The following is a 26,486-nucleotide window of genomic DNA, read 5'->3' as shown; positions in this document are numbered from 1 at the left end:
ATGTACAAAGTGCCACAACAGCAATTGGTACAGTCCTGATATTTAATACAGGCATGTCCACGGAATACCCAAACTTTATTTCGTGTATGTACTGTATGCCTTTATGATGTCAAAAATTAATGCGAGTTATGTGCGGGGATTTTTTCCCTGCAATTGCAAATGTTGAAAATGGGGTGCAAGATATACATGGTGGCAAGTTGTATGCAAGCAAATATAGTATTTAATTTGAAATAGTCTTCAATATTTATAAAAGAGGACTGATAAGGATAGGAAGTAAAGAAGATTCCAATAATATTGAGTAAATGTTACATAAGAATAGACAAATCTAATGATTACATATTTTAAAGTTAATCTCATGTTGAATTATTTTATGAATGGCACAAATGAGTCCATTAGATTTTCTTTTACATTTTGAGTACAAATAATGGCAATGGATAAGCTTATTATGGAAATTAATCATATCTATGATACTTGGTTGACGAAATGTTTATTATAAAAATTATATGCTCAATACCCCATGACACTACGGCCCATGAAGGGCCTTGGCCTACCAAGCGACCACTGCTCAGCCCGAAGGCCTGCAGATTACGAGGTGTCGTGTGGTCAGCACGACGAATCCTCCCGGCCGTTATTCTTGGCTTTCTAGACCGGGGCCGCTATCTCACCATCAGATAGCTCCTTAATTCTAATCACGTAGGCTGAGTGGACCTCGAACCAGCCCTCACGTACAGGTAAAAATCCCTGACCTGGTTGGGAATAGAACCCAGGGCCTCCGGGTAAGAGGCAGGCATGCTACCCCTACACCACAGGGCCGGCATATGCTCAATACCTGTTTTATAGTTATGAAACAAGATTATCTACCTATTAAAAGAGAGAACTATTTTATTTATAAGCATCAAATCAATGTTTACTAAGCTGTACTCCTTTAGATTTTGGATAATTTGATTAAAACTTTGGACAACTATCCAAGCATAACATAATAGTGGTTTTTTTAGTGTAGTTGATTTCCTTAAGTCACGTACAAATATATTATCCCCTTCACAAATAGATTACGTGTCCGTTAAGTAATAGAACAACCATAGCCCTGAGATTGGTCTCATGTTAACTACCTACTGGACTAACCAAACCAAGGAAGGAACCTACACTTTAATAAGTACATGTAGTGAACAAGGTACATTCATGAGGGCTAATGTTTCTACACAAAGGCACAAATTATTGTTCCAACTTCTCAGTATAATGCTTGAACAGACTGTCTGTTATAGGTGAACACTAGTGCTTGAAAGAAATTGACAGCCAACACTGGAACAGTCAAACAGTACTGATTCCTCTCCCAGTCCCTTTTGTTTGATGCACCCAGTATGGATTGATCTTTTTAACAATTACAAATAAACAAAAGTAAAATATAACTTCACAAGTTCAGAGATGTTTGCTGTTTGTAATATTTAATGAAAAGAGGTTCTGTATACTGGGAAATACATATTTTTAATGACATAAAAGCTGAATTCAAGTAATGTAGGAGATGATGGGATCTTCCTCTTCCCATTCACTGAAGAGCTAGAATGAGTTCATGTCCTTTTCATGTTACGCAATGCCCGTTGTGGAGCAGTTAACCTCAATCTTCTTGACAAAAAAATATAAAAGTATTAAACATCACGACTTTGAAAAAGATTTGAATAGAAAGAAAAGCTGTATTTTCAACTTTGCCTAGCTAGAGTTCTGTTACTCCTAAGTTTCAGTTTAAAAAAAAAAAGTTAATAGTATTACGAGGGCAGATCAAATATATGCGAGAATTATTTTTTTAAATTGATTGCATCAACCAAAAAGAATACACATACAGAGATCACTTTTCAACATACTGTCCTGCCTTCGATACACATTTTCTCCATTGGATTGGTAAGTTTTTGATGCCGTCCTGATAGAAAGATGAGGGACGTGTGCGGAGCCAGGTGCGCATGAACTCTTCCACACTTGCATCATCGAACTGCTGTCGTTCTAGGTCTTGTTTGAGTGGTTCAAACAAAAGGTAGTCGCAGAGTGATAAACCTGGACTGTACGGAGAGTGTTCCATAGGTGTCCAGTGAATTTCCTCCAGTTTTCCCTGCGTTAAAGCAGCAGTATGCAGCCTTGCATTGTCATGGAGAAGAATGACTTTCGGATCGGTTGCCGGCGTCGGTTGTTGCGATACGCAGGTTTTGTTTCAACCAAAAGGCGGCAGTAATAGGCTACATTAATTGTCCTTTGTTCGTGAAGAAAATCCATCAACAAAACGCCCGTGGAGTCCCAAAGAACGGTTGCAAGCACCTGCATGGATGTGTTTTGGCCTCGACCGCACCTGCTTTGTCTCTTCACCGCCACTCCATGCTTGCTTGCTTTGACTCTGGGGTGCACCCAAGTTTCATCACAAGTCAAATACAACGCAAGAAATCCTCTCCATCCTCGTAGTGACGCAGGAGTCTCTGACAAACTTTGTGGCTCAAAATTTCTGTTCCTAGTTGAGGAGATGAGGAACCAACCTGCCAGACAATTTTCTGAAATGGAGTTCATCTCGGATGATGGTTTGAACACTTCTATAACTTATTCCTATGGCTAAAACAATTTGCAACATTTTATTCACCAATCTTCACCAATAATGTCACAAATGGCAACAATGTTGTCTGCAGTGATGCTTGTCCGCGGTCCCTTTTCGTGAGGTTCATTTTCCACAGCTTCTCTTCCTGGCACAAATTTTTTAGCCCACTCATACACTCGAGTCTACAAAAGTGTTTCTTCCCCAAACTGTACGCAGAGCCGTCTGAAAATTTCGGAAGGTCTGGTGCCCCCTTTTACAAGAAATTTGATAATGATGCGTAGCACAACAGATGTGTGCACCTCTTGCTCACTCATGACGTACTGAAGCAGCCCAGCTCTCCGCCATCGTTCGCGTGTGCAAACCCCTTCTCTAGACTCCCCCACCTACATCCTGGCAAAGCCCTGCCTCAGAATTATTACTAACAGCAGCAGTACATTCAAATTCCCGTTTATATTTGATCCACCTTCGTATTGATGATTATCTGTAAGAAAATTCACAATTCAAACATATGGGAATGGGGTTTACATGCTTTGTTCAGTAAGTGGACATGTCAGACACAATTAACCTATAATAAATCCAATATTTGTTTTAAAATAATGTGTCAAATTATTACTCTCAAACAGCAGAAACTTTTCTTCAATCAATCTGATGACCTTATAATTTTCTATTTTCTAACTCACTGATATGGAAACATCAGACTGCTGTGCAAATATGGTGACATGAACAACACTTGAGCAATCAGGTGATGAACAAGAATATCATTTCATGAACGGAACATGAGGCAAATGAATTCACGCCTTTTGGTGTTACTAGAACAGCTGTGGTTCACTTCTAAACAAGATGCATAAAGTATTCACAAAACGTAAGTTTTTCCAACAACCTGTCTCGTTCCATGTGGTTAAACCCAAAAGAATATTGATTATGAAATAGAAATATCATGTAATAAAAATACTTAGAAAAATAGAAAAGAAGGTATTTAGCTGAAAAATAAAATTGCAGAGAGGATCACAAAGTTCAAGAATTATAACAAGAAAAGATGATTTATACATAAGGAAATTTTAGAGAAAAAAAGAAAGTTCAGCTATAAAATGATTGGCACCCAAATACAAAAAGAAATGAATTCAAACATACGTAGGGACTTCAAAAAAAGTAAGTTACACGTGTTGTCCCATGCTAAGACCAATGCGCAACTAGAGTAGCACATTGTCAGAAGAGAGTACATGTTCCGGGCTTCCTGCAGACGTAGTTCTGCTGTGGTACAGATAACAGGTGCATCACAGTGTGCGAGTGAAATGGCATGTCAACTGGAAACTTACTCCAAGCTGCCAACAGTTTGACGAAGGCCGCACAGACATGAGTGATGCTGATCGGGAAGGAAGGCCGTCAACATCGATCACAGACGACGATGTCCAGGCAACTGAGGAAATGATTAGCAGCAATTGCAGAGTGACTATTGTTGACACTGTTCAGCGGATGCGCATCTCAATTGGCAGTGCTTATTCCATTGTCCGCGATCGTCTGCAGTATCAGAAATTGTGCTCTCCGAAGACCTTAAAAAGTAGTTAGTGGGACGTAAAGCAAATAACATTAATAGAAATTGTGCTCATACTGGGTTCCACGATCATTGACACATGCATACAAAGATGCAAGGTTTATGGCGCCTCTGGACTTCATTCAACATTACTTCGTGGAAGGCAATGATTTCCTAAGCCGCATCATTACGGGAAATGAGACATGGGTGCATCATTCCAACCTCAAACAAAGAAAGCGTCTATGGAATGGGGACCTTCTCGCCTGCACGGAAGAAATGCAATGTTGTCCTATCAGCAGGGAAGGTCATGATCACCATTTTCTTTGACTGTGAAGGAGTTGTGTGCACAGAGTTTATGGTAAAGGGCACAGCATTAATGCCGATTCCTACTGTGTAACAATGACGTTTCTGCGCAACATCATAAAGAAGAGGCGTGGAAAATTAAGCAAAGGCAATGTTCTCCTGCATGACAATGCAACATCCCACACAGCGTGCATAACGTAAGCTTTACCTCAACATTTTCGATGGGAGGTATGGAAGCATCTGCCATACAGTCCAGATCTTGCACTATTCGTTTTGCATCTTTACAACAAGCTGAAAAACATCTGGTTGGGGATGGGGGGGAGATTTTCCAAAGATGAGGAAGTTCACACAGCGGTTCCTGAATGGCTCCATGACCAAGGAGCGGATTTCTATCGTCGAGGAATTGAACGATTGGTAGTATGTTGAGTCTGTTGTTTACATAGACTTGGTGCCTATGTTGAAAAATAGTGCCATGTATCTGTGTCACTTTGTAGCATAGTGCAGCATTCAATAGAAGTTACTTAGCCCGCCATAATAATGTGTAACATAATTTTTGAAGTCCCCTCGTACTAATAAATGCTTTGGCGATACAGTAAAAGGACGAGGTGAATGCAAAATTCCTGTTCTCCTGAACAAAGGCTTAGCTATGAGCAAATTACAGTAAACAAAAATTACTGCAATATCCTGTACCTTAGATGCCAAAAGAGATAGTGGCCAATCTTTTGGTTGTTGAGCGCTCTTCTTAGAAGGAAGTCTACCAGATCACAGTATAAATATGACTCGTGCTTCAATGCCTGGACCAGCTGTAGTAAGTACAATGAAAGATCTTCATCACTGCAAACATAGAGATACAGTTCCTTTATATAAACTTATTATAATTTAACTTCAACTTTCTTGTTTCACTATTTCATAGTAACAAATTATACCAGAGAAGTATGGATATGCTAACACTGATGGCCCCTGGAGCAAAGCTCAAGGCCTCAATACGTCCAGATTTTGCCTAGAACACCTTGTTACTGCACATATCGCATTAACAATTAAATTTAAGTAATTTTATAACTTATTTGTGTTTTAACTTAGCAATATTGTAGTATTTTATTTATATTTGTTGAAATTGTGTATAGAGGGCAGCGCTTCGCTTCCGGGACTGTTTTCTGGCGCAAGTGACTGGCTAGGGACGGGGGAGAAGCGCGTAAGACATGCTGCGAGTAACATGTGGAGACAACAGTCTCATAAAATAATGTAATTGCACAACAGTGCTAACATTTCAAGTGCAGCCAAACCAGTGTGTTTTTAGTTCACGTACAACTGAATAAATAAGTGACTTGTGTGCTCTTTATGTTTTTACATACTGTATTTTCTTAATATCATTTAAGTGGTCCTCCGAAAGTACTTTATTATGTGGTTATCATATGCGACCACCAGAGGTAAGGTTAGATCGGAAACAAAACAACAGTTTCATCTCGGTCACACATTTTGGTCCTCCGGGCCGGATCTTCGAGCTTTCCTTTTATGTGATAGCATACATAGTGCATTTACAGTGACTGGATTATGCCGATAATATTGTGTGATGTATCGTGGTGCAATTTATGACGCAATTCGCCACGTGGCTGATTTACGGGCGAACTCACGCCGCTAAATCAGAGCTACCAACCGCGCCAGTCAAATCTTCCGCGCTGTGGAATACAACCTGTGGACTGTTGGCAGTAGTAACCCTGAGCCATATCAAGATGGCTCCTTAATGAAAACAACTACTTCCCACACCTTACAAGGTCAGATCCAATTCATATCTTTATTCCTATCCTTTCATGATGGCAGAGGAGAGTATTAAAATTCTAATACGCAAACGAGGTGTAATAAAGGGCGGCGTAACACGAATTAAAAACTTCGTAGATGGGTTTAACAGTGAGCACTAAATTGTGGCTATTATCTCTCATAGATAAAGTGTAGAGGAATTGAAACAAAAGTATGAGGACATTCAATCCCAGCTAGAAATCAGTGAGGAGGGAGAAACGTACGAAGCAGACAGAGAAATATTTGAAGACTCATATCATCAGATAAAGGTCGACATAGACAGAATAATCACCCAGCATGAAATAACAGGTCTTTCCAGACACTCCAGTCAAGGGAATATCTCAGTAAGCAATAATTACAATGGGGCGCACATCAAATTACCTACTATTACACTGAAACCATTTGGAGGCGAGTACGAAGATTGGAGAGGATTTCACAATTCTTTTGTACCTATGATCCATAACAATCAAGATTTGCACGATATACAGAAATTTCACTACTTAATTAGCAGTTTAAGAAACGAACCTCTTTCAATTGCACAAAGTCTCCCTCTATCTGCTGAAAACTGCAGCATAGTTTGCCAAAGGTTAATAGACAGGTTTCAAAAACAAGAAATTAATTTCGTCAATTCACATTAAACAGATATTAGAGCAAGATTCAATCCAGAAAGAGAATGCCAATTCTCTCAGAGAGGCTATAAACACAAGTCAGACCAATGTGAAGGCATTACAGGCCCTTGACTTAGATGTTTCAATTGAAGATTTATTATTGTCACAATTGTTAATCAACAGCGACTAGGAAGGCATGGGAAATACACACTTCAGGTTCTGAGTTAGAATCTCTGGAGGTGTTGTGGACATTTTTAGAAAAGAGATGTTTAGCACTTGAGGCAATCAAGCCAGGTACTCAAGTTCAACAGATTAAACAGTCAATTAGAACTACACCCAAACACCAAGTAAGCAATGTGCATGCTAGTGTTAATTACCAATGTGTACTCTGCAAGGGCTCACATTACCTATATAAGTGTGAGTCCTTCAAAAGGCTTAATGTCCACGAGAGACATAATGTTGTGAGAGATTATAAATTATGCTTTAACTGCTTGGGCAGTAATCATAATGTCAATCAGTGCCAATCAGGTTCGTGCAAGATGTGCGGAAAATATAATTCATGATTGCATGATGACACCAGACGTGACCGCAGCAGGCCAATGCTTAGCTCACGGGAAACAGAGAGAGAACACAGCTCGCGCCAGGTAGTAGCTTATCACACAACCCGTTCAACAGATGTTGCTCACTGCGCTGTCAAGGAATCCGATCTGTCTACAGTCTTGATATCAACAGCGATAGTCAAGGTTAAGGACATTCACGGTAGTATGCATGAGGCTAGATGTCGTTTGGATTCAGGTTCTCAGACGAATTACGTGAGCGAAGAACTAGCTCAATTATTACGTCTAAGAAAACAAAAACATGTTACACCAGTGACTGGAATTAACGGTGCAAGTGTTCAAACCTCACACTGAGTTACAGTTCATTTGCAATCTGTGGTCAGCCCTTTCAACATAGATGCCACATGCTTAGTGCTACCAAAGATTACAAACAATTTGCCAAGTAGAAAAATCGACATTTCAAGATGGAATCTACCAACCAATATAAAATATGCCGACAGAAATTCCCACATTCCAAGCAAGATCGATTTGTTACTCTGTGCAGACATATTCTTTAAGGTTATATTGGAGGGCAAGAAAACTCGTGATGGGTATCCAACATTGCAGAATACAAAACTGGGTTGGGTAGTAGCTGGCCAGGCACCCATACAACAACACCAAGGGGAACATGCAACATCACTATTCATCCAGGTAGACCAATTAGACACACAACTTAAAAGATTCTAGGAAATAGAAGAACTGAATATGCCACCAATCACCAAAGAAGAAAGAGATTGCGAAGAAGACTTCACTAAGAGCACAACGCGAGATGCTACGGGAAGGTTCCGAGTTCGACTGCCACTTAAACAGACTTCATCGCAGTTAGGGAATTCATACCCACAGGCAGTAGTGAGATTCTACAGTATTGAGAAGAAACTTAATCGTGATCCCAAATTAAGAGAAGAATATTCTGCATTCATGAATGAGTATCTGAAACTTGGCCACATGAAACCGGTACCCACGTGCACTGAAGATGGAGGATACTTCATGCCACATCATGCCGTATTCAAACCGACAAGTACCAGCACTAAAACTCGTGTTGTCTTTGATGCGTCTGCTAAAACTGACAGTGGCGTATCTTTCAGTGGCGTATCTTTGAATGACAAGTTACTCATAAGTCCTACCACACAAGACGACCTGCATTCTATTGTACTACGTTTCAGATCACAAAAGATTGCTCTTGTAGCAGATATTACAAAAATGTATCGACAAATTCAAGTTGACAATGAGGACATGAAACTACAACAAATACTATGGAGAAACACTAGCACCGAACCACTCCAGTGTTATGAACTCACGACAGTTACTTACGGAACGGCAAGTGCTCCCTTTCTCGCTGTGAGATGTTTGAAACAGTTAGCCGATGACAAGTCAAAGGAATTTCCACAAGCAGCAGCTGTCCTTAGAAAGGATTTTTATGTTGATGACCTCCTAACTGGAGCCAGTACTGAATCAGAAGCCATTCACTTACAGCAAGAATGAGAGACATTACTGTTAAAAGGAGGATTTGAACTTAAGAAATGGTGTTCTAACAGCAGTAAGGTCATATCAAAAATACCAGAAGAAAATAGAGAAACCAAATCACCACTTCAACTGGACAATGCAGACACAGTAAGAACATTGGGAATACTCTGGCACCCTTCTATGGACCAGTTTCAATTCGACATAACTGTTGAAAGGGTTTCCCATGCAACCAAGAGAAGTGTACTCTCAACTATTGCTGCAATTTTTGACCCTCTGGGCTTATTGGGTCCAGTTATTCTCTCATGCAAGGTCTTCATGCAACAACTCTGGACTTTTCAATTAAAATGGGACCAAGACCTGCCGAGTCAGCTTCTTAACACTTGGAATGCTATTTACTCACAATTACCAGAACTTAACGATGTCAAAATTGACAGATACATTTTAAGTAAGACTAAAGTTGTAAATTGTGAATTACATGGTTTCTGCGACGCCTCTGAACGTGCTTACGGGGCTTGCGTATACATTCGTACCACAGATGAACAAGGGCTTATTTCATGCAATTTGATGTGTTCTAAATAAATTAAACAATTGTCAATTCCATGCTTAGAATTGTGTGGCGCTCTCCTGTTAGCAAGATTACTTAAGCGAACGTTCACGAGTCTCAACCTGGATATAAGTTCTATTCATGCGTGGACAGACTCTACAATTGTCTTACAATGGATTGCGTCACCGTCGACGAGGTGGAAAACATTCGTCGCCAACCGGGTCTCTGAAATCCAGGACACGGCAGAAAACTGCACATGGCATCGTATCTACACGACAGAATCCAGCTGACATATTGTCACGAGGAAGCGAGCCTCAAGCATTAAAATCACATGACCTCTGGTGGCATGGACCGTCCTGGTTGTGCCAGCCTGAAGAATTATGGCTAATCAGTACTGCAGAATGTACCTCAGAAGCACTTTAAGCAAACCCACTACATGTGCAATCAACAGCTGCGATAATGAAGACATCACTACACGGTTTTCCTCGTTATCAAGAATGAAACGTGTCTTTGCGTACTGTAAAAGATTCATCTACAATCTACAGCACTCACATGCGAAGATTACAGGAAATCTAAGCACGGAAGAATGCAACAATGCACTACTTTGCTGTGTACGATAAATTCAACACCAGGAATTTCAGAAGGCAATTTGATATCTTCAACTGAAAAAAGAAGTTGACAAGAGAAGTCAGTTAAAATTTCTCGCTCCATTTCTTGATAAAGACAAGTGTCTCAGAGTGGGCGGGCGATTACGTAATGCAGACGCAGCATATGACCAGAAACATCAGATTATATTACCAGCTCATCACCATGTCACGAAATTAATTATTCGTGACGAACACTTAAGATTACTACATGCTAGCACACAGCTACTAGTTGCATCACTTGGAATGAAGTATTGGATTCCTCACGCCAGGACAACTGTCAAAGGAGTCATTCGCAAATGTGTGACATGTTACAGGTTCAAGGCCGAGAGCTCATCACAGTTGACGGGCCAGCTGCCTGCTGAAAGAGTTAAGCCCACTCGTCCTTTCCTATATAGCGGTGTAGACTTTGCGGGACCCTTCTTCATTAAACAAGGTACTCCACGTAGTAATGATAGAGTAAAATGTTACGTTACACTTTTTGTCTGCTTAACCACCAAGGCCATTCACTTGGAACTTGTAAGCAATTTAACCACCGAAGTCTTCATTGCTGCCTTAAGGAGAATGACAGCCCGGAGAGGAAAGGTACTTCAACTTCACAGTGACAATGGTTCATCATTCATCGGAGCCACAAATCAACTTCGAGAACTTCACGAATTATTCCAATCAGAGCAACACCAACGTGAGATTGATAATGTTAGAATCCAAGAAGGATTTACCTGGAAATTCATTCCTCCACGAGCACCAAATTTTGGAGGTCTTTGGGAAGCTGGGGTGAAATCTATGAAATTTCATCTTACTAGAATTAACAAACACGCTCACTTGACATTCGAAGAAATGACTACTCTCCTCTGTCAGACTGAATCCATTTTAAATTCACGTCCAATCACTCTCCTGAACAATGACCCAAATGACACCTCCTATCTTTCACCCGGACATTTCCTGATAGGAGAACCCATGATGGCCATACCTGAACCAGACCTAACCTTATCAAATACTTCAAGGCTTTCCAGGTGGAATCATCTTCAAAAAATGAAGGGACATTTTTGGAACAGGTGGTCATCTGACTATCTGGGCAGCTTGCAGCAGCGCATGAGATGGAGGTCAGCACAGCCCAGTGTATCTACAGGAACTGTTGTCCTAATTAAGGAGGACAACATTCCACCATTGGACTGGAGGATTAGGCATCATTGAGCAAACATTCCCAGGCAAGGTAGGGTTGTTGAGAGTCGATGTCCGTACACCCACAGGAGTTTATAGGAGACCTGTGTGCAAATTATGCCCACTCCCAATTGACTAGTGACCTCAGTGTAGTGCGTCGTCAATATTTTCTTGTGTATTTGTGCATATGTATTTATCTTTGCCTTGACAGTTTTTTTGAGACAGAACTCAATGCATTACTTGTTTTATTTTCAGGGTATTTAATTTCATTGTTATTGCATTTAATTTGTAAAATGTGAGCACATTTTAAGTGGGCCGGTATGGTACTGCACATATCGCATTAACAATTATATTTAAGTCATTTTATAACTTATTTGTGTTTTAACTTAGCAATATTGTAGTATTTTATTTATATTTGTTGAAATTGTGTATAGAGGGCAGCATTTCGCTTCCGGGACTGTTTTCTGGCGCAAGTGACTGGCTAGGGACGGGGGAGAAGCACATCAGACATGCCGCGAGTAACATGTGGAGACAACAATCTCATAAAATAATGTAATTGCACAACAGTGCTAACATTTCAAGTGCAGCCAAACCATTGGCACAATAACAATTATGTCTTCAAGTGTAAAGAATATTTCTAGTGTTTTTTAGTGTCAGTGCGTTCCTCATGTGTAAATATATAATTGTATATGTACAAGAAATACTTACAGTACTAGTGTGTTTTTAGTTCACGTACAACTGAATAAATAAGTGACTTGTGTGCTCTTTATGTTTTTACATACTGTATTTTCTTAATGTCATTTAAGTGGTCCTCCGAAAGTACTTTATTATGTGGTTATCATATGCGACCACCAGAGGTAAGGTTAGATCAGAAACAAAACAACAGTTTCATCTCGGTCAAACACACCTAGTATGGATGAGACCTAGTGAACCCTCAGTGACAAGTACCTTCATGATGAGACCTGTTATAGAGGAAGCTTGAAAGTTGTTAAGAGACACTGGCCTCCTCATTGTCCAAAACGAATCATTGATAGTTCAATGTAATATGATGTTCCAGAAAATCAATCAGGCTGCTTTATCGCCATAAAATTTTGTGCATATGTAACATAATATTTTTCTGATTTTGCAATGATGTGTAACAAATGAAATTACATCTAGGAAGTTAACACCCACTTTGTACTAAACAAGAGAAATCTCATTTCTAAATTCCAACAGATATGTGGGGTATGCAGGCAAGTCATATCCTACACCAATTTCTGGCTACTCTAGAACTTATGGTTGCTATACATAAAACAGAATACCTCAAAAGGATATCAAAGCATTGTTTCCTTGCTCAGATTAACACCAGCATGGGAAAATATATCAAGCAAACGCAACATTCAATTAATTAGTATCTCTAATGACGAGAGCTACTTCATAAATAAGAATAAACCAATGAAATGGCGAAGCATTTGAAATTCTGCATCTTTTCAAGTATTTCAAATATTACTTAAATTTGAAAAATAAATAAGGAAATATACTGAAAAAATTAAAAATGACAGCAAAATTCCATTAGTACTGATGTTATACAGCCCATTTAACCACATGAGGCTAGATTACTTTTAAAAGGAGATATTGCAATTTTTTTTTTCTTCAGAAATTAGTTTATTCTATAAGGAAAGACTGCTGTATGAAAAGTATATTACAGAAAAAGAGAGAATTTGAGAAACAGTGCATTGAAGTGTTAGAAGAGAGAAAGGCTGCTCAGGGAACTAAAGAGTTTTGTGTAGGTGTTAAAGATATAAAGAAAGGATTTCAACCCAGAGTAATTTACTGTAAAGATACGGAGGGAAATCTGATTCGAGGTAAAGATCAGACGTTAGACTGATGGGTGGAGTATTTTAGTGAATTGCTGAATATGGAATCAGGACATGAAGGTGGGGTTGAAGATGGACAGATGGAAGAGATGGGGCAGGAACAAAGTAGACAAGAGGTGGACCTGGAATCAATCAAGGAACCTATATTGCAAAATGTTAAAGATGGGATTAAGGCTCTTAAAAACAATAGGGCACCAGGAGAAGACAACATTACAGCAGAAATGATGAAAATATGGAGGTGAGAAACTAAAGAGGCAGTTGCACGAGATGGTAGAGATACGGCAAAAGGAGAATATGCCAAGCAATGGAATATAGCAATACTCTGCCCTATACATAATAAACATGATAAACTAGACTGTGGGAATTACTAGAGGAATAGCACTGCTATGTATCGCTTATAGTTTTAGCAAAAAAATCAGAACTGGGAGGCTGAGACCATACGTTGAAGAATATCTAGGAGATTACCAGTGCAGCTTCAGAATTAACAGATTTACTATGGACTAGATTTTTACTATCAGACACATCACTGACAAAATGTTATATGTGTAACATTTATGTTCACAGCTGTTTATTGATTTTAAACAAGCGTATGATAGTATCGGAAGGAATCAGCTATGGAAGGCAATGAAAGAGGCAGAAATATGTTACAAATTGGCAAGATTGGTTCAAATGACTCTGGCAACAATATGTAAAGTTTGAGGGTACTTTATCAAAAGCTTTTGATGTTAACCAAGGATTGCAATAAGGTGATGTACTCTCCACCCTTCTGTTTAACATTGTCTTAGAGAGGGTAATGCGAGTAATACAAGAGAGCAACCCAGGTGGAACATTATTTAATCGAGTGACACAAGACCTTGCATACGCAGACGATAGTGATTTGCTATCTAGGACGAAACTGGATCTGGAAAAGAAGTTGGGAAAACTAGAAAAATATGGGACTGAGATGGGACTGATGATTAATCAGTCAAAAACTAAGTACATGTTAATGTTTAGGAAAAATGTATAATGAAGCAGAAAAATGTGTGAAGTTGAATGGGAAAAAATAAGAACGCTGCAAGAGCTTTAAATATCTAGGGTCAATGGTAGCTGAAAACAATGATATGTGAGAAGAAATACATGCTAGGATAGCAGCTAGTAATAGGAGTTACTTTGCCTTCAGCAAAGTATTTAAAGCAAGAAGCCTCAGTAGGAATCTGACTGTTTATTGCATGGTAGTGAGACCTGTGGTGATGTATGGTGTGGAGACTTGAACTATGACACAAGGTGATGAGGGGTCGTTATGGAGAAGGGAAAGGAAGATACTTAGGAAAGGCTATGGATCAGTAAAGGGTGGTGAACTCTGTCAAATCAGGAATAATAAGGAAATCAGAGAGCTGTATAATAAACAAGATATAGTAGCAGAAATAAAAAGTAGTAGACTGCGATGGTTGGGACGTGTAGAAAGAAAGTCTTCGATGGGAAACCAGAAGGACGTCGTATCAGGGGAAGACCGAGGATCAGATGGTTGGACAACATGGGGGAGGATTTGAGAAGGATGAGAGTTTAGAAAGAAGATGGACAACCAAAGCAGTCAACAGAGAAGAGTGGGTGGAGATTATCCATGAGACCAAGGCCTTACAGGGACCGGGAGGGAGGGAGGGAGGAAGGAAGGAAGGAAGGAAGGAAGGAAGGAAGGAAGGAAGTAAAGTAAATATCAAATTCTGCATCACTTATGCTTTCAGTCATAAGATTCTGTGAGAAACTAGGCCTACACAAAAGAGAACTTCAGAGATGCATAGAATTGTAAAATCTTACTCAAAACTTCCAACCAATACCTTGTACTTGTATCCTACTCAAAAGATCATCTAAATGATAACACAGTATCTACGTATACCAGCTACCAAGTTACATTATTACAGTATTCTCACAATTATTTTCATGGTCTGTAGTATACTGGCAACAGTATACTGATAAGAGAGGTCACCATTTCAAAAATGACTCAGAAAGAAAGCAAACACTACATTCCTATCAGCATATGCACCATTCAATACAATAGCATTTGTTTCATGGATGATATTTGGCTTAGTGAACTCATGTTAGTAACACTAGACTGGAGCTCAAAATTCCTGGAATTTGTTCCTTATAGTGACACACAGCCGTGGTATTGTCCTGTCACTTTTACTACAAGAATTTGATGAGTAACAGACCCTTTTGATATTTTTTTTTAAAATGTTCAATTATGAGGGATTACTTCGAAGCAGAGAGTAGTGTACTACATGGCTTGGTCAAATGAAATGTGATGAGTTCAGCAAAAATTCCCCTGAACAGGGTATTTAACAGTCTATCCTTGTAAAACGTTCCCAAAAGGTCATGTGAAAATTTCGAACTTCCAAAATTACAGAGCCAGAAAACAGGTAGTATGGCAGCAACCTCTGGGACAGTGTCATCTAGTGGTTCAGTTGCTTGTGTTTTAATGTAATGTGCAAGAGGCATTTCAGGAACAGAATTCTTCATATAGAGAAAAAACATTCTATACAGGATACTGTATAGGCTTTTGGGCTTATGCCGTGTCAAGAAAATAAGGTGAAATTTTTGCGTTTCGCAGAGAACTGTGCTCTGCATCATAAGAAGAAAATCTCGACTGTCCATGAGAAAGGCTTCTCAAACAACGACTTTGAAATTTAGACGTTATAATAGAAGTGGAAATGGTATGTTCATTCGTCGCCAGATGGCTCCCTGGACATGGCACAGCGCTAGCTTTCGAACCGGAAGCTCACCGCATCATCAGGATCAGTCTAAGAAGGTCACATAACATTTGTACCTAACATATTACATTGACAGGTGTATGATGACATTGACACAAGCCTGGAATGAAACATCTGGCGATGAGGAACATACAAATTGGGAAAACGCCGAGACGAAATAACAATAGAGAAGGGACAGGGAAGGGAACTACCTATGTAAATCCTTAATGGCTGGCAACCAGGTATTACTTAATTGATCGCCAGTGTCCCTGTTGAAATTGTTAGGATTTCTACGTATTCCCACAGCCTCCTGTATAATCCTAGACCTGTAGTGTCTAGTGTGCGTAAGAGCTCAAGCATCTTGGAACATGACATCATGACCCGACGATAGAGCATGGTCAGCTATTTCCAATTTCTCTGGCTGGTTGAGACGAATATTACGTTCATGTTCCTTGATACAGGTACCAATGGACCGGCATGTTTGGCCGATGTATACCTTACTGCAAGTACACAGAATTTCATATAACCCAGGGTGTAAAAGTGGGGACAATTTGTCCTTGGTTTTACTCAGACTGTGGGCAATTTTAGTTGCGGTGCCAAACACAGTTGTTATATTGTGTTTGCGGAGGACCTTGGCAATTCGATCTGTAGCGTTGTGAATGTAAGGCAAGTAGGCAGTTGTCTTCACTTCTTCTTTCTTTGTGCTTTGCTTGGTTGTTTCTCTGAGATGCAGGGCTCTATGAATCTGCAAATCGCTGTAACCATTACCCTTGAACTGACTGAGCGTGTCCATCTCCACCTGGATATTTGATAGCTCAACTCACAAATTCGTCTTGCCCTCTTGGCGAATGTCGTGAGAATGCCTTGTTTTTGTGCTGGAGGGTGGTGAGAATCTGCATGAAGATAGCGAATTGTGTGGGTAAGCTAACGATAGACGGTATGTCCTAAGGAGCCGTCCGGTTTCTTTCTTACTAGAACATCCAAGAAAGGAAGGCATCCGTCCGACTCCATCTCCATAGTGAATTTAATTGAAGGATGTTGCTGATTTAGGTGGTTTAGAAATAGATGAAGTTTCTCAGGACCTTCTGTCCAGACCACAAATGCATCATCAACATACCTCCACCATATCATAGGTTTGACGTGCGCCGAAGCAATAGCCTCCTCCTCAAAATGCTCCATAAAGATATTAGCCACTACGGGCGAAAGTGGACTTCCCACAATCACTCCGCCCGTCTGTTCGTAAAAAATCGCACCCCACAAGAGATAGCTGGAAGTCATGCAGTGGTGAAATAGCTTAGTAATATCCTCAGGGAACAGGTGCTCAATGAGAGAGATGACCAAGTCAATTGGCACTTTAGTGAACAAGAACTAAACATTGAAACTCACCAAAAGTGCACGAGTTTGAAGGGTTATGGTTGACAGCTTGTTGATAAAACAGAGATTTGCAGATTCATAGAACCCTGCATCCCAGGGAAATGACCAAGTAAAGCTCACAGAAGGAAGAAGTGAAGGGACTGCCTACTTGCCTTACATTCACAACACCACGGATCGAATTGCCAAGGTCCTCCGCAAACACAATATAAAAAAACCAAGGACAATTTACATCCTGGGGTATACGAAATTCCCTGTACATGCAGTAAGGTATACTTCGACCAAACACGCCGGTCCATTTGTACCCGTATCAAGGAAAATGAACGTAATATTAATCTCAACCAGCCAGACAAATCGGAAATAGCTGAGCACGCTCTATCGTCGGGTCATGATGTCATGTTTCAAGATGCTTGAACTCTTACCCACACTAGACACTACCCTCCCCCCCACCCCCCATGGCACTACAGACCTTGAAGGGCCTTGGCCTACCAAGCGACCGCTGCTCAGCCTGAAGGCCTGCAGATTATGAGGTGTCGTGTGGTCAGCACGACGAATCCTTTCGGCCGTTATTCTTGGCTTTCTAGACCGGGGCCGCTATCTCACCATGAGATAGCTCCTCAATTCTAATTATGTAGGCTGAGTGAACCTCGAACCAGCCCTCAGGTCCAGGTAAAAATCCCTAACATGGCCGGGAATCGAACCCGGGGCCTCCAGGTAAGAAGCAGGCACGCTACCCCTACACCACAGGGCCGGCACACTAGACACTAGAGGTCCAGGATTATACAGGAAGCTGTGGAAATACGTAGAAATCCTAACAATTTCAACAGGGACACTGGCGATCAATTAAGTAATACCTGGTTGCCAGTCATTAATTATTTACGTAGGTAGTTCCCTTCCCTGTCCCTTCTCTATTGTTATTTCGTCTCAGCGTTTTCCAAATTTGTACGTTCCTCATCGCCAGATGTTTCATTCCAGGCATGTGTCAATGTCATACACCTATCAATGTCATATGTTACATACACATGTTATGTGACCCTCTTACGCTGATTGATGGTTCGGTGAGCTTCTGCTTCGAATGCTAGAGCTGTGCCACGTCCAGGGAGCCATCTGGTGACGAATGAACATACCATTTCCACTTCTATTGTAATGTCTAGATTTCAAAAGTCATTGTTTAAGAAGCCTTTCTTATGGACAGTCGAGATTTTCTTCCTATGACGCAGAGCACAGTTCTCTGCGAAACGTGAAGAATTTCACCTTGTTTTCTTGACACGGCATAAGCCCAAAAACCTATACACTATCATGTCTATAAATGGGCCGTGAAAGCATCAATGGCAAAATTAAAAACCTCTATGGGGAGGATACTTTTACGAAGGCTTCAAAATTCAGCAAATTAAGGAGAATGAAGTCTATTCTTCTTTGTGCTTTCTACTGAGATGCAGGGACCATAACATCATTTCCAACTTTGTGAAGCTGAAACACGTGTTAAATATACCGAAGGCCAGGAGAATATATCAACGTGCTAGCAAGGCTCTTGTGATCAAGAGAGTGCATTACACTCGTAAGGAACTGGACTCAGCCTCCCGAGAGTTGTTTCGTTTACACCTGCTGTTAAGCAACACACTCTCGCAGGAATTATGGTTGATTTTCGATCGCATTACTGCTATACAGGCTGAACAAAAATTGAACCAGGTGTCATTCAGACAGAAATCGAAGTTCTTCCGACTAGCTCAGAAACAGACGGTCTCTCGCACGAACCCGGATGCTAGTAAAACTGTCATCAATCTTTCCAAGAAATCCTTGAACGAGAACCAAACGGCATTTCTAGCTAGGGGTCTTAATTTCGCTGTCGCTCGCTCTAAAATTCCCACTGAGAAGTTAATTACTTCCGTTGAGGCAGTCATCCACAAACTACCTACGGATAGGCTGAGGAGTTAAGGCAGAAATGTGTGAGACTTATAAGGTCTGCTGCTGTACCCGCGCCCAATTTAATAAGAGGCGATAGGAGAGCTCTGAAGTAACTTAGAGATGATTCTGAACTGACCATTCTCCCAGCTGATAAGGGTAATGCGACAGTAGCTATAGACACTGGCGAGTATAAGAATAATATCTCAGCTATATTGTCAGAGCCTGTTTACAGACTGAGCTCACGTGACCCCACCGCTCGTGTGTCCAATGCCACCGTGAAGCTCTTCAGGCAATCTTCAATTCCAACAGAGGAGGCTAAACATCTGTCCCCGGGGGATGCAGTGCCACCTAGATTATACGGACTGCCTAAGTTCCATAAAAAGGATGTTCCCGTCAGACCTATTGTTAGTGTGATAGGTTCTCCTATGTATGCTCTGGTTAAGTACCTAAGCAAATTGTTTCAGCCACACATAGGACGTACTGAATCATACATCAGGCACTCTCAGAATTTCGTCAACAAGCTGTCAACCGTAACCCTTCAACCTAATGCACTTTTGGTGAGTTTTGATGTGGAGTCCTTGTTCACTAAAGTGCCGTTTGACTCGGTCATATCTCTCATTGAACACCTGTTCCCTGAGGACATTATTAAGCTATTTTATCACTGGATGACTTCCAGCTATTTCTTGTGGGGTGGAAATTTTTACAAACAAACGGACAGAATGGCTATGGGAAGTCCACTTTTGCCCATACTGGCTAATTTCTTTATGGAGCATTTTGAGGAGGAAGCTATTGCTTCGGTGCCCGTGAAACCTATGATATGGTGGAGGTATGTTGATGATGCATTTGTGGTCTGGACAGAAGGTCCTGAGAAACTTCATCTATTTCTAAACCACCTAAATCAGCAACATCCTTCAATTAAATTTACTATAGGGATGGATTCGGACGGATGCCTTCCTTTCTTGGATGTTCTAGTAAGAAAGAAATCAGATGGCTTCTTAGGACATACCGTCTATCATAAGTCTACCCACACAAATCGCTATCTTCATGCAGATTCTCACCACCATCCAGCACAAAAACAAGGCATTCTCATGACATTCACCAAGAGTTACATACTATCCACTTCGTATCCGTATCGACTATATGATCCAATTCATACCCGATTCACACAAAAAATCAGCGTACCACAGTTTTATCAACAGAGCTTTTGAAATCCCGTTAAACAACAAAGAGAGAAATAAAGAATTAGCCTTCATTCGACAGCAGGCCCTTATTAATGGTTTTAATTTAAAAACCATTAACGGATTAATTGCCAAACGCAAGCATAAACTACAAACAAACTTAACAAAACAATCAGAGCAAACAAAAAAGTACGTAAGGTTCACCTTTAACAATCCCAACATTTATGCAATTACCAATTTATTCAAGAAGCATGACATCAAAATAGCGTTCTCAACGAATAACAACACAAGACATAAATTTTTCAACCACAATATGGTCAATCAAAATAGCGAAGAGCGGTTCCAGGATTCAGGTGTTTATAAAATGACATGCAATCAGTGCAAGGCCACATACATAGGGCAATCTGGACGTAACTTCACAATAAGGTACTTAGAACACGTCAATGCGGAGAAACATAAAAGATTCTCTGCAATGGGAGTACACATGAGTGAAACAGGCCATAGATTCACAGACATTAAACAAGACGTAGTAATTCTCAATAGGCTAAACAAGGGAAGGTTAATGAACAGTCTAGACAAGTCATTTAATAAGGACAAGAACTTGAATGAAGTAAACGAACAGAGAAACCCCGTATTTGAATGCATATTGAGATATATTGAGTTATTACGAAGGAAGCAAACACGCCCAGCGCTCACTTCACGCAATCACAAGGCCGACACGTCACAAGCAGAAACCTCCTCCCCGCCCGATATAGCACATGACGACACGTCCGCATTTCCCCTCCCTCCTAACCAGGCTAACTCACGAACTACAGCACACAGTTACAATACAAGGTTGAAGGCAGCGGCAGCCGGATTAAACCCACTCCCGTAGTACGGGAAGTTAAACTACCACGCAAGACAAGGGTAAGTTTATACTTTTATACTTTCCAACACTCAAAGACTTATTATCCGTTACGTTTTTCAAACTCGAACTAATAGCCGCATTTTTCCTGCCGGTTACAGGTCGTGATACAGACGATCCAACTTTTTTCAATTCAAACTACAAATAGCAAACTTCATATTCGAAACAAGCCACACCTCTCCACCCAACAGGAGATAAGAGACGTGAAAACACCGGATGCCTTCTTAAGGAAACTTTTTACCAATAGCTCAACAGAAATACTTCACATAGTGCATACAAGTTCTTCAGTAATCAACGAACTTATGAAAAATTCACAAGACTTATAGTGAACTATATTTTAGTCCATCAGTGCTTTTAACATTAAGATTTTTAATAATAAGTCATAGTTTAACTAACAATCGCCTTCAATGCATTCCCCCCCCCCTACCCCCCCCCACATCCATTCACACACGCACTACTAACATTTGTTTTTAAGGTTTTAAGAAAATTGTGAGACTGTTCTTAGCTAATTTTACTTTTGCCAAATGTAAGCAGCTGATGATGAATGCAATGCATCGAAACATGTTCTGAACTTTTAATTTAATGTCTGAAATAGCCTAAGGCTAAATAAAAGTGAAAGTATCGATCAGGTGGATTCTTGTTCCTTCAATTAATTGGATTCACCAAGAGGGCGAGACGAATTTGTGAGTTGAACCATCAAATATCCAGGTGGAGATGGACGCGCTCAGTCACGTTCAAGGGTAATGGTTACAGCAATTTGCAGATTCATAGAGCCCTGCATCCCAGAGAAACAACCAAGCAAAGCTCACAGAAAGAAGAAGTGAAGGGAACTGCCTACTTGCCTTACATTCATAACACTACAGATCGAATTGCCAAGGTCCTCCGCAAACACAATATAAAAACTGTGTTTGGCACCGCCACTAAAACTGCCCACAGTCTGAGTAAAACCACGGACAAATTGTCCCCACTTTTACATCCTGGGTTATATGAAATTCGCTGTACTTGTAGTAAAGTATACATCGGCCAAACATGCTGGTCCATTGGTACCCGTATCAAGGAACATGAACGTAATATTCGTCTCAACCAGCCAGAGAAATCGGCAGTAGCTGAGCATGCTCTATCGTCGGGTCATGATGTCAAGTTCCAAAATGCTCGAGCTCTTACTCACACTAGACATTGCAGGTCCAGGATTAAATGGGAAGCTGTGGAAATATGTAGAAATCCTAACAATTTCAATGGAGACACTGGCGATCAATTAAGTAATACCTGGTTGCCAGCCATTAAGGATTTACATAGGTAGTTCCCTTCCCTGTCCCTTCTCTATTGTTATTTCGTCTCGGCGTTTTCCCAATTCGTACGTTCCTCATCGCCAGATGTTTCATTCCAGGCTTGTGCCAATGTCATCATACACCTGTCAATGTAATATGTTACGTACACATGTTATGTAACCTTCTTAGACTGATTCTGATGATTCGGTGAGCTTCCGCTTCGAAAGCTAGCGCTGTGCCACGTCCGGGAGCCATCTGGTGACGGATGAACATACCATTTTCACTTCTATTATAACATCTAAATTTCAAAAAGTCATTGTTAAAGAAGCCTTTCTCATGACAGTCGACCTTATTTTCTTGACACGGCATAAGCCCAAAAGCCTATACATTATCATGTCTATTTGTACGGGCTGTGAAAGCATCAATGGCAACATTCTATGACATGGTTCTTAACAGTAGATGGCAACGTACCTTATTGACATTCATACAAGCATGGTCGTTGTGTAGGGGGTCCATCATGTGTGACACAAAGAATGTCCACAAGAGGTGCACACATTGGTGTGAATTTAAAGTGTTGGATGATGAGCAGTCACACATTCTCATTGCTCCCTAACTCCTTGAACAGGTTGATAAATGCAAGAAAAAAAATTGAAGAGTTACCATTTGATCCCTGAAACAGGAATTCATTGTCAGCCATGTTGACAAACTGTGGAAGAAAGGTTAGGATACAGGGAAAATTTGTTTCCAATATGCAACACGGTTGTTGTTGGATACAGAAAGAAGTCACTGAATGGGCCTTTCATTACAAATTCAAGTGCAGTATCAGAATGACTTGTTCTTCCTATCCTAACAATGCCACAAGACACGAGAGTACGTCATCACTTCAAAATAGAAACAATGAAGAATTCACTATGATCACCTCAGAAAACATTCAAAATTACACCACAGGTTGTAAACGTAACTGGACTGTCCTTTTCCATGAAAATGGTCTGTTACTCATCAAATTCTTCTAGTAAAAGTGAACAGGACAATGCAACGCTATAAGGAACAAAAGGCCAGGAATGTTGAGCTCCAGTCTAGTCACTACATGAGAACAGTAAGCCAAATCTCTCTCATGAAACACATGTTATTCCGTACAAATTGCTTATGAAGGCCCACCAACATCCACTGTACAGTCCAAACATGAAGCCCTGCATTTTCCTCTTGTTTGGTCTCTGAAGAAACACTTCAAGGGGCAACAATTTGATTCAGATGATAAGCGTGGACATGTGTAACAGACTGGCTCCTCTCCTAGTGCAGAGACTTCTTCTAGCAAGGCATACATAGTCTAACAAAACAGTGGGACAGCTACATGGAGTGTTATGGAAGCTAATCACGGAAGCTTATCATCTTTTTCATTTGACTAAACCTTATCCATGTCAAGACTTGTCTGGAACCAACTGAAAATAGACATTAGAAGAAATGCTCTTTGAGGAAGGGAACCAAATGTAAAAAGAAATAGAACAAGAAATAGTATACCAGGTACTCATTTTAAGAAAAGTGAAGCCGGTACACACAATATATCAAATATACACAATTTAATTTCTATATACTTAAAATATAAATTAAACCAACAAAAAGTCAATAATACAATAAGGTGCACATACCTGACATTTCTGAGACACTGCACAGCATAACTTCTGACAGCCTGGTCCGCATAAGCATAGTCCAGTAATTCCAAAGCCTTTTCAACAGGTAGTTTAGGCCATTTAGAAAGAAGTGCAGTCACTTCAGATACCTACCAAAATAAGGAAATTAAACACAGAATATCTGCAAATATCTGGATTAAGTTGTAGAAGGGTAGGAAGATGAGTAAGAACACACAATAGGATACACATAATGATAAATCAGTGTGGAAAAAAGGAGCAAGAGAAAGAAGAGACAGGGACAAACAAGAAAACACAAAAGAAAAAGGACAATCTCCACATCTTCATACACCATCATCTCCTCATCGTCCAGCTCTATGACTAAATGGCTACTGTGCTGGTCTCTTGTCTGGAGGGTCCCAGGTTCGATTTCCGGTCAGGTCAGGAATTTTAACCTTCAGTGGTTAATTCTGATGGCTCATGGGCTGGGTGTGTGTGCCGTCTTGATCTTTAGAATTCATCATAGGTAGGACCCCATCCCCATAGACACACAAGTTGCCTATATGGCGTCAACATGAAAGACCTGCACCAGGCCTCTTTGGAGGCCACACAACAGTATTATCATTATTATTATTATCATTATTATTATCATTATTATTATTATTATTATTATTATTATTATTATTTCCTCATCAGTTCCAGTTCCTCTCCACATGCAACAAACATTTCTGCATCCCAGCCTCATCAGGAAGGTCGACATCAACACATCTTGCAGATCTTCAGTCTTGATGTGGGAAGTGTAGAATAAGAGATGCAGGCTCTGAAGTAATTTCAATGGCTTTTACATACACTGATCTACCAGAACATTATGACCACCTACCTAATAGCTGGTATATCCAGCTTTGGCACAGATAACAGTGGCGACGCATCTTCGCATGGAAGCAATGAGGCCTTGATAGGTCGCTGGAGGGAATTGGCACCACATCTACACACACAAGTCACCTAATTCCCATAAATTCCGGAGAGGGTGGAGACTAGCTCTGACGGCACGTTCAGTCACATCCCAGATGTGCTCGATCGGGTTAAGATCTGGCGAGTTGGAGGGCCAACTCATCAATTGCAACTCGTCACAGTATTCCTCGAACCACTCCGTCACACTCGTGGCCTTGTGACATGGCATATTATCTTGCTGAAAAATGCCATTGCCGTTGGGATACATGATCGTCGTGAAGGGGTATACGTCGTCTGCAACCAGTGTACAATACATCCTGGCCATCATGGTGCCTTGCACAAGCTCTGCTGGACCCATGGATGCCCACGTGAAAGTTCCCCAGAGCATAACTGAGCCTCCGCCAGCTTGTCTCCGTCCTGCAGTACAGGTGTCAAAGAGCTGTTCCCCTCGAAGACGATGGATTTGCACCCTCCCATCGGCATGATGAAGAAGGTATTGGGATTCATCAGACCATGCAATGTTCTGCCACTGCACCAACGTCCAGTGATGATGGTCACGTGCCCTTTTCAGTCGTAGTTGCCGATGTCGTGGTGTTAACATTGGCACATGTATGGGGTTGGCTGCGGAGGTTCATCCTTACGAGTGTTCGGTGCAATGTGTGTTCAGACACACTTGTACTCTGCCCAGCATTAGTGTATGATGTTAGTTCCACCATAGTTCGCCGCCTGTCCTGTTTAAACAGTCTGACCCAGCCTACGACATCCGACATCTGTAATGAGGGATGGCCGCCCAACCCCACGACGTTTGGTATCACCACTTGTTGAAGATGCTCACCACAGCACTCCTCGAACAACTGACAAGCCGTGCAGTTTCCGAAATGCTTGTCTCGAGCCTCCGGGCCATCACAATCTGCCCTTGGTCAAACTCAGATAGACTGCGCGCCTTCCCCATTCTACGCACGGACAGCATGCTCATTGATATAACATGCACCGTGCGTGTCTGACTAGCAATCATTCCTCGTCAGGTGACGCTCCTAATGCCTGGATGAGTTTATATCGATAGTAGGTAGGTGGTCATAATGTTCTGGCTCATCAGTGTGAACAGGTGGTGTCATGGATGTCTTATCTTCTTAATTAATGCAGCAAAAGCCTGGGTTTATTAAAATCTCTCCATATTGTTCATATGGAGTGAGGGCAAATGACGCTGATGATGGCAATTTCTCTGTTAGATCGGGATGTTAAGCGTTGAGCAGACCCATTGGAATTATTCGACAGTAGAAGGAAATGTAACTTAGCTTTTCAGTCTGTTGTAAACATTAGTTAAAATATATATATATATAAATAATATATTTATTCAATATAACGTCTTTTAGCACAATGGCAGATTGGCAGGGTTCTTAGTGTGCACTCGAACAGGTGGTATAGTCTGCAGATTTTGCACATGCATTCACTGGACACTCTATGATAGCCTTTCCTATTAAAGATGTGATA

At 40.8% G+C, this 26,486-nt stretch overlaps 1 protein-coding gene across 3 annotated transcripts in view; it reads right to left on the bottom strand.

Moving 5' to 3' along the window:
• The window catches only part of Pi3K92E (phosphatidylinositol 3-kinase 92E), a 344,498-nt gene that overhangs the window by 117,467 nt on the left and 200,545 nt on the right, over nucleotides 1-26,486 (bottom strand). For all 3 annotated transcript variants that reach the window (XM_067142174.2, XM_067142173.2, XM_067142175.2), the window contains exons 11-12: nucleotides 24,066-24,196; nucleotides 5,094-5,237 (exon numbers count right to left, since the gene is read on the bottom strand). In XM_067142174.2, coding sequence (XP_066998275.1) covers nucleotides 5,094-5,237; nucleotides 24,066-24,196 — 275 coding nt within the window. The remainder of the gene's footprint in view (nucleotides 1-5,093; nucleotides 5,238-24,065; nucleotides 24,197-26,486) is intronic.

The sequence above is a fragment of the Anabrus simplex genome, chromosome 2 (assembly GCF_040414725.1).
Source record: "Anabrus simplex isolate iqAnaSimp1 chromosome 2, ASM4041472v1, whole genome shotgun sequence".
Classification (NCBI taxonomy): Eukaryota; Metazoa; Arthropoda; class Insecta; order Orthoptera; family Tettigoniidae; genus Anabrus; species Anabrus simplex.
Note: the sequence above shows the minus strand (reverse complement) of the source record. Positions and strands in the feature narration are given on the sequence as shown.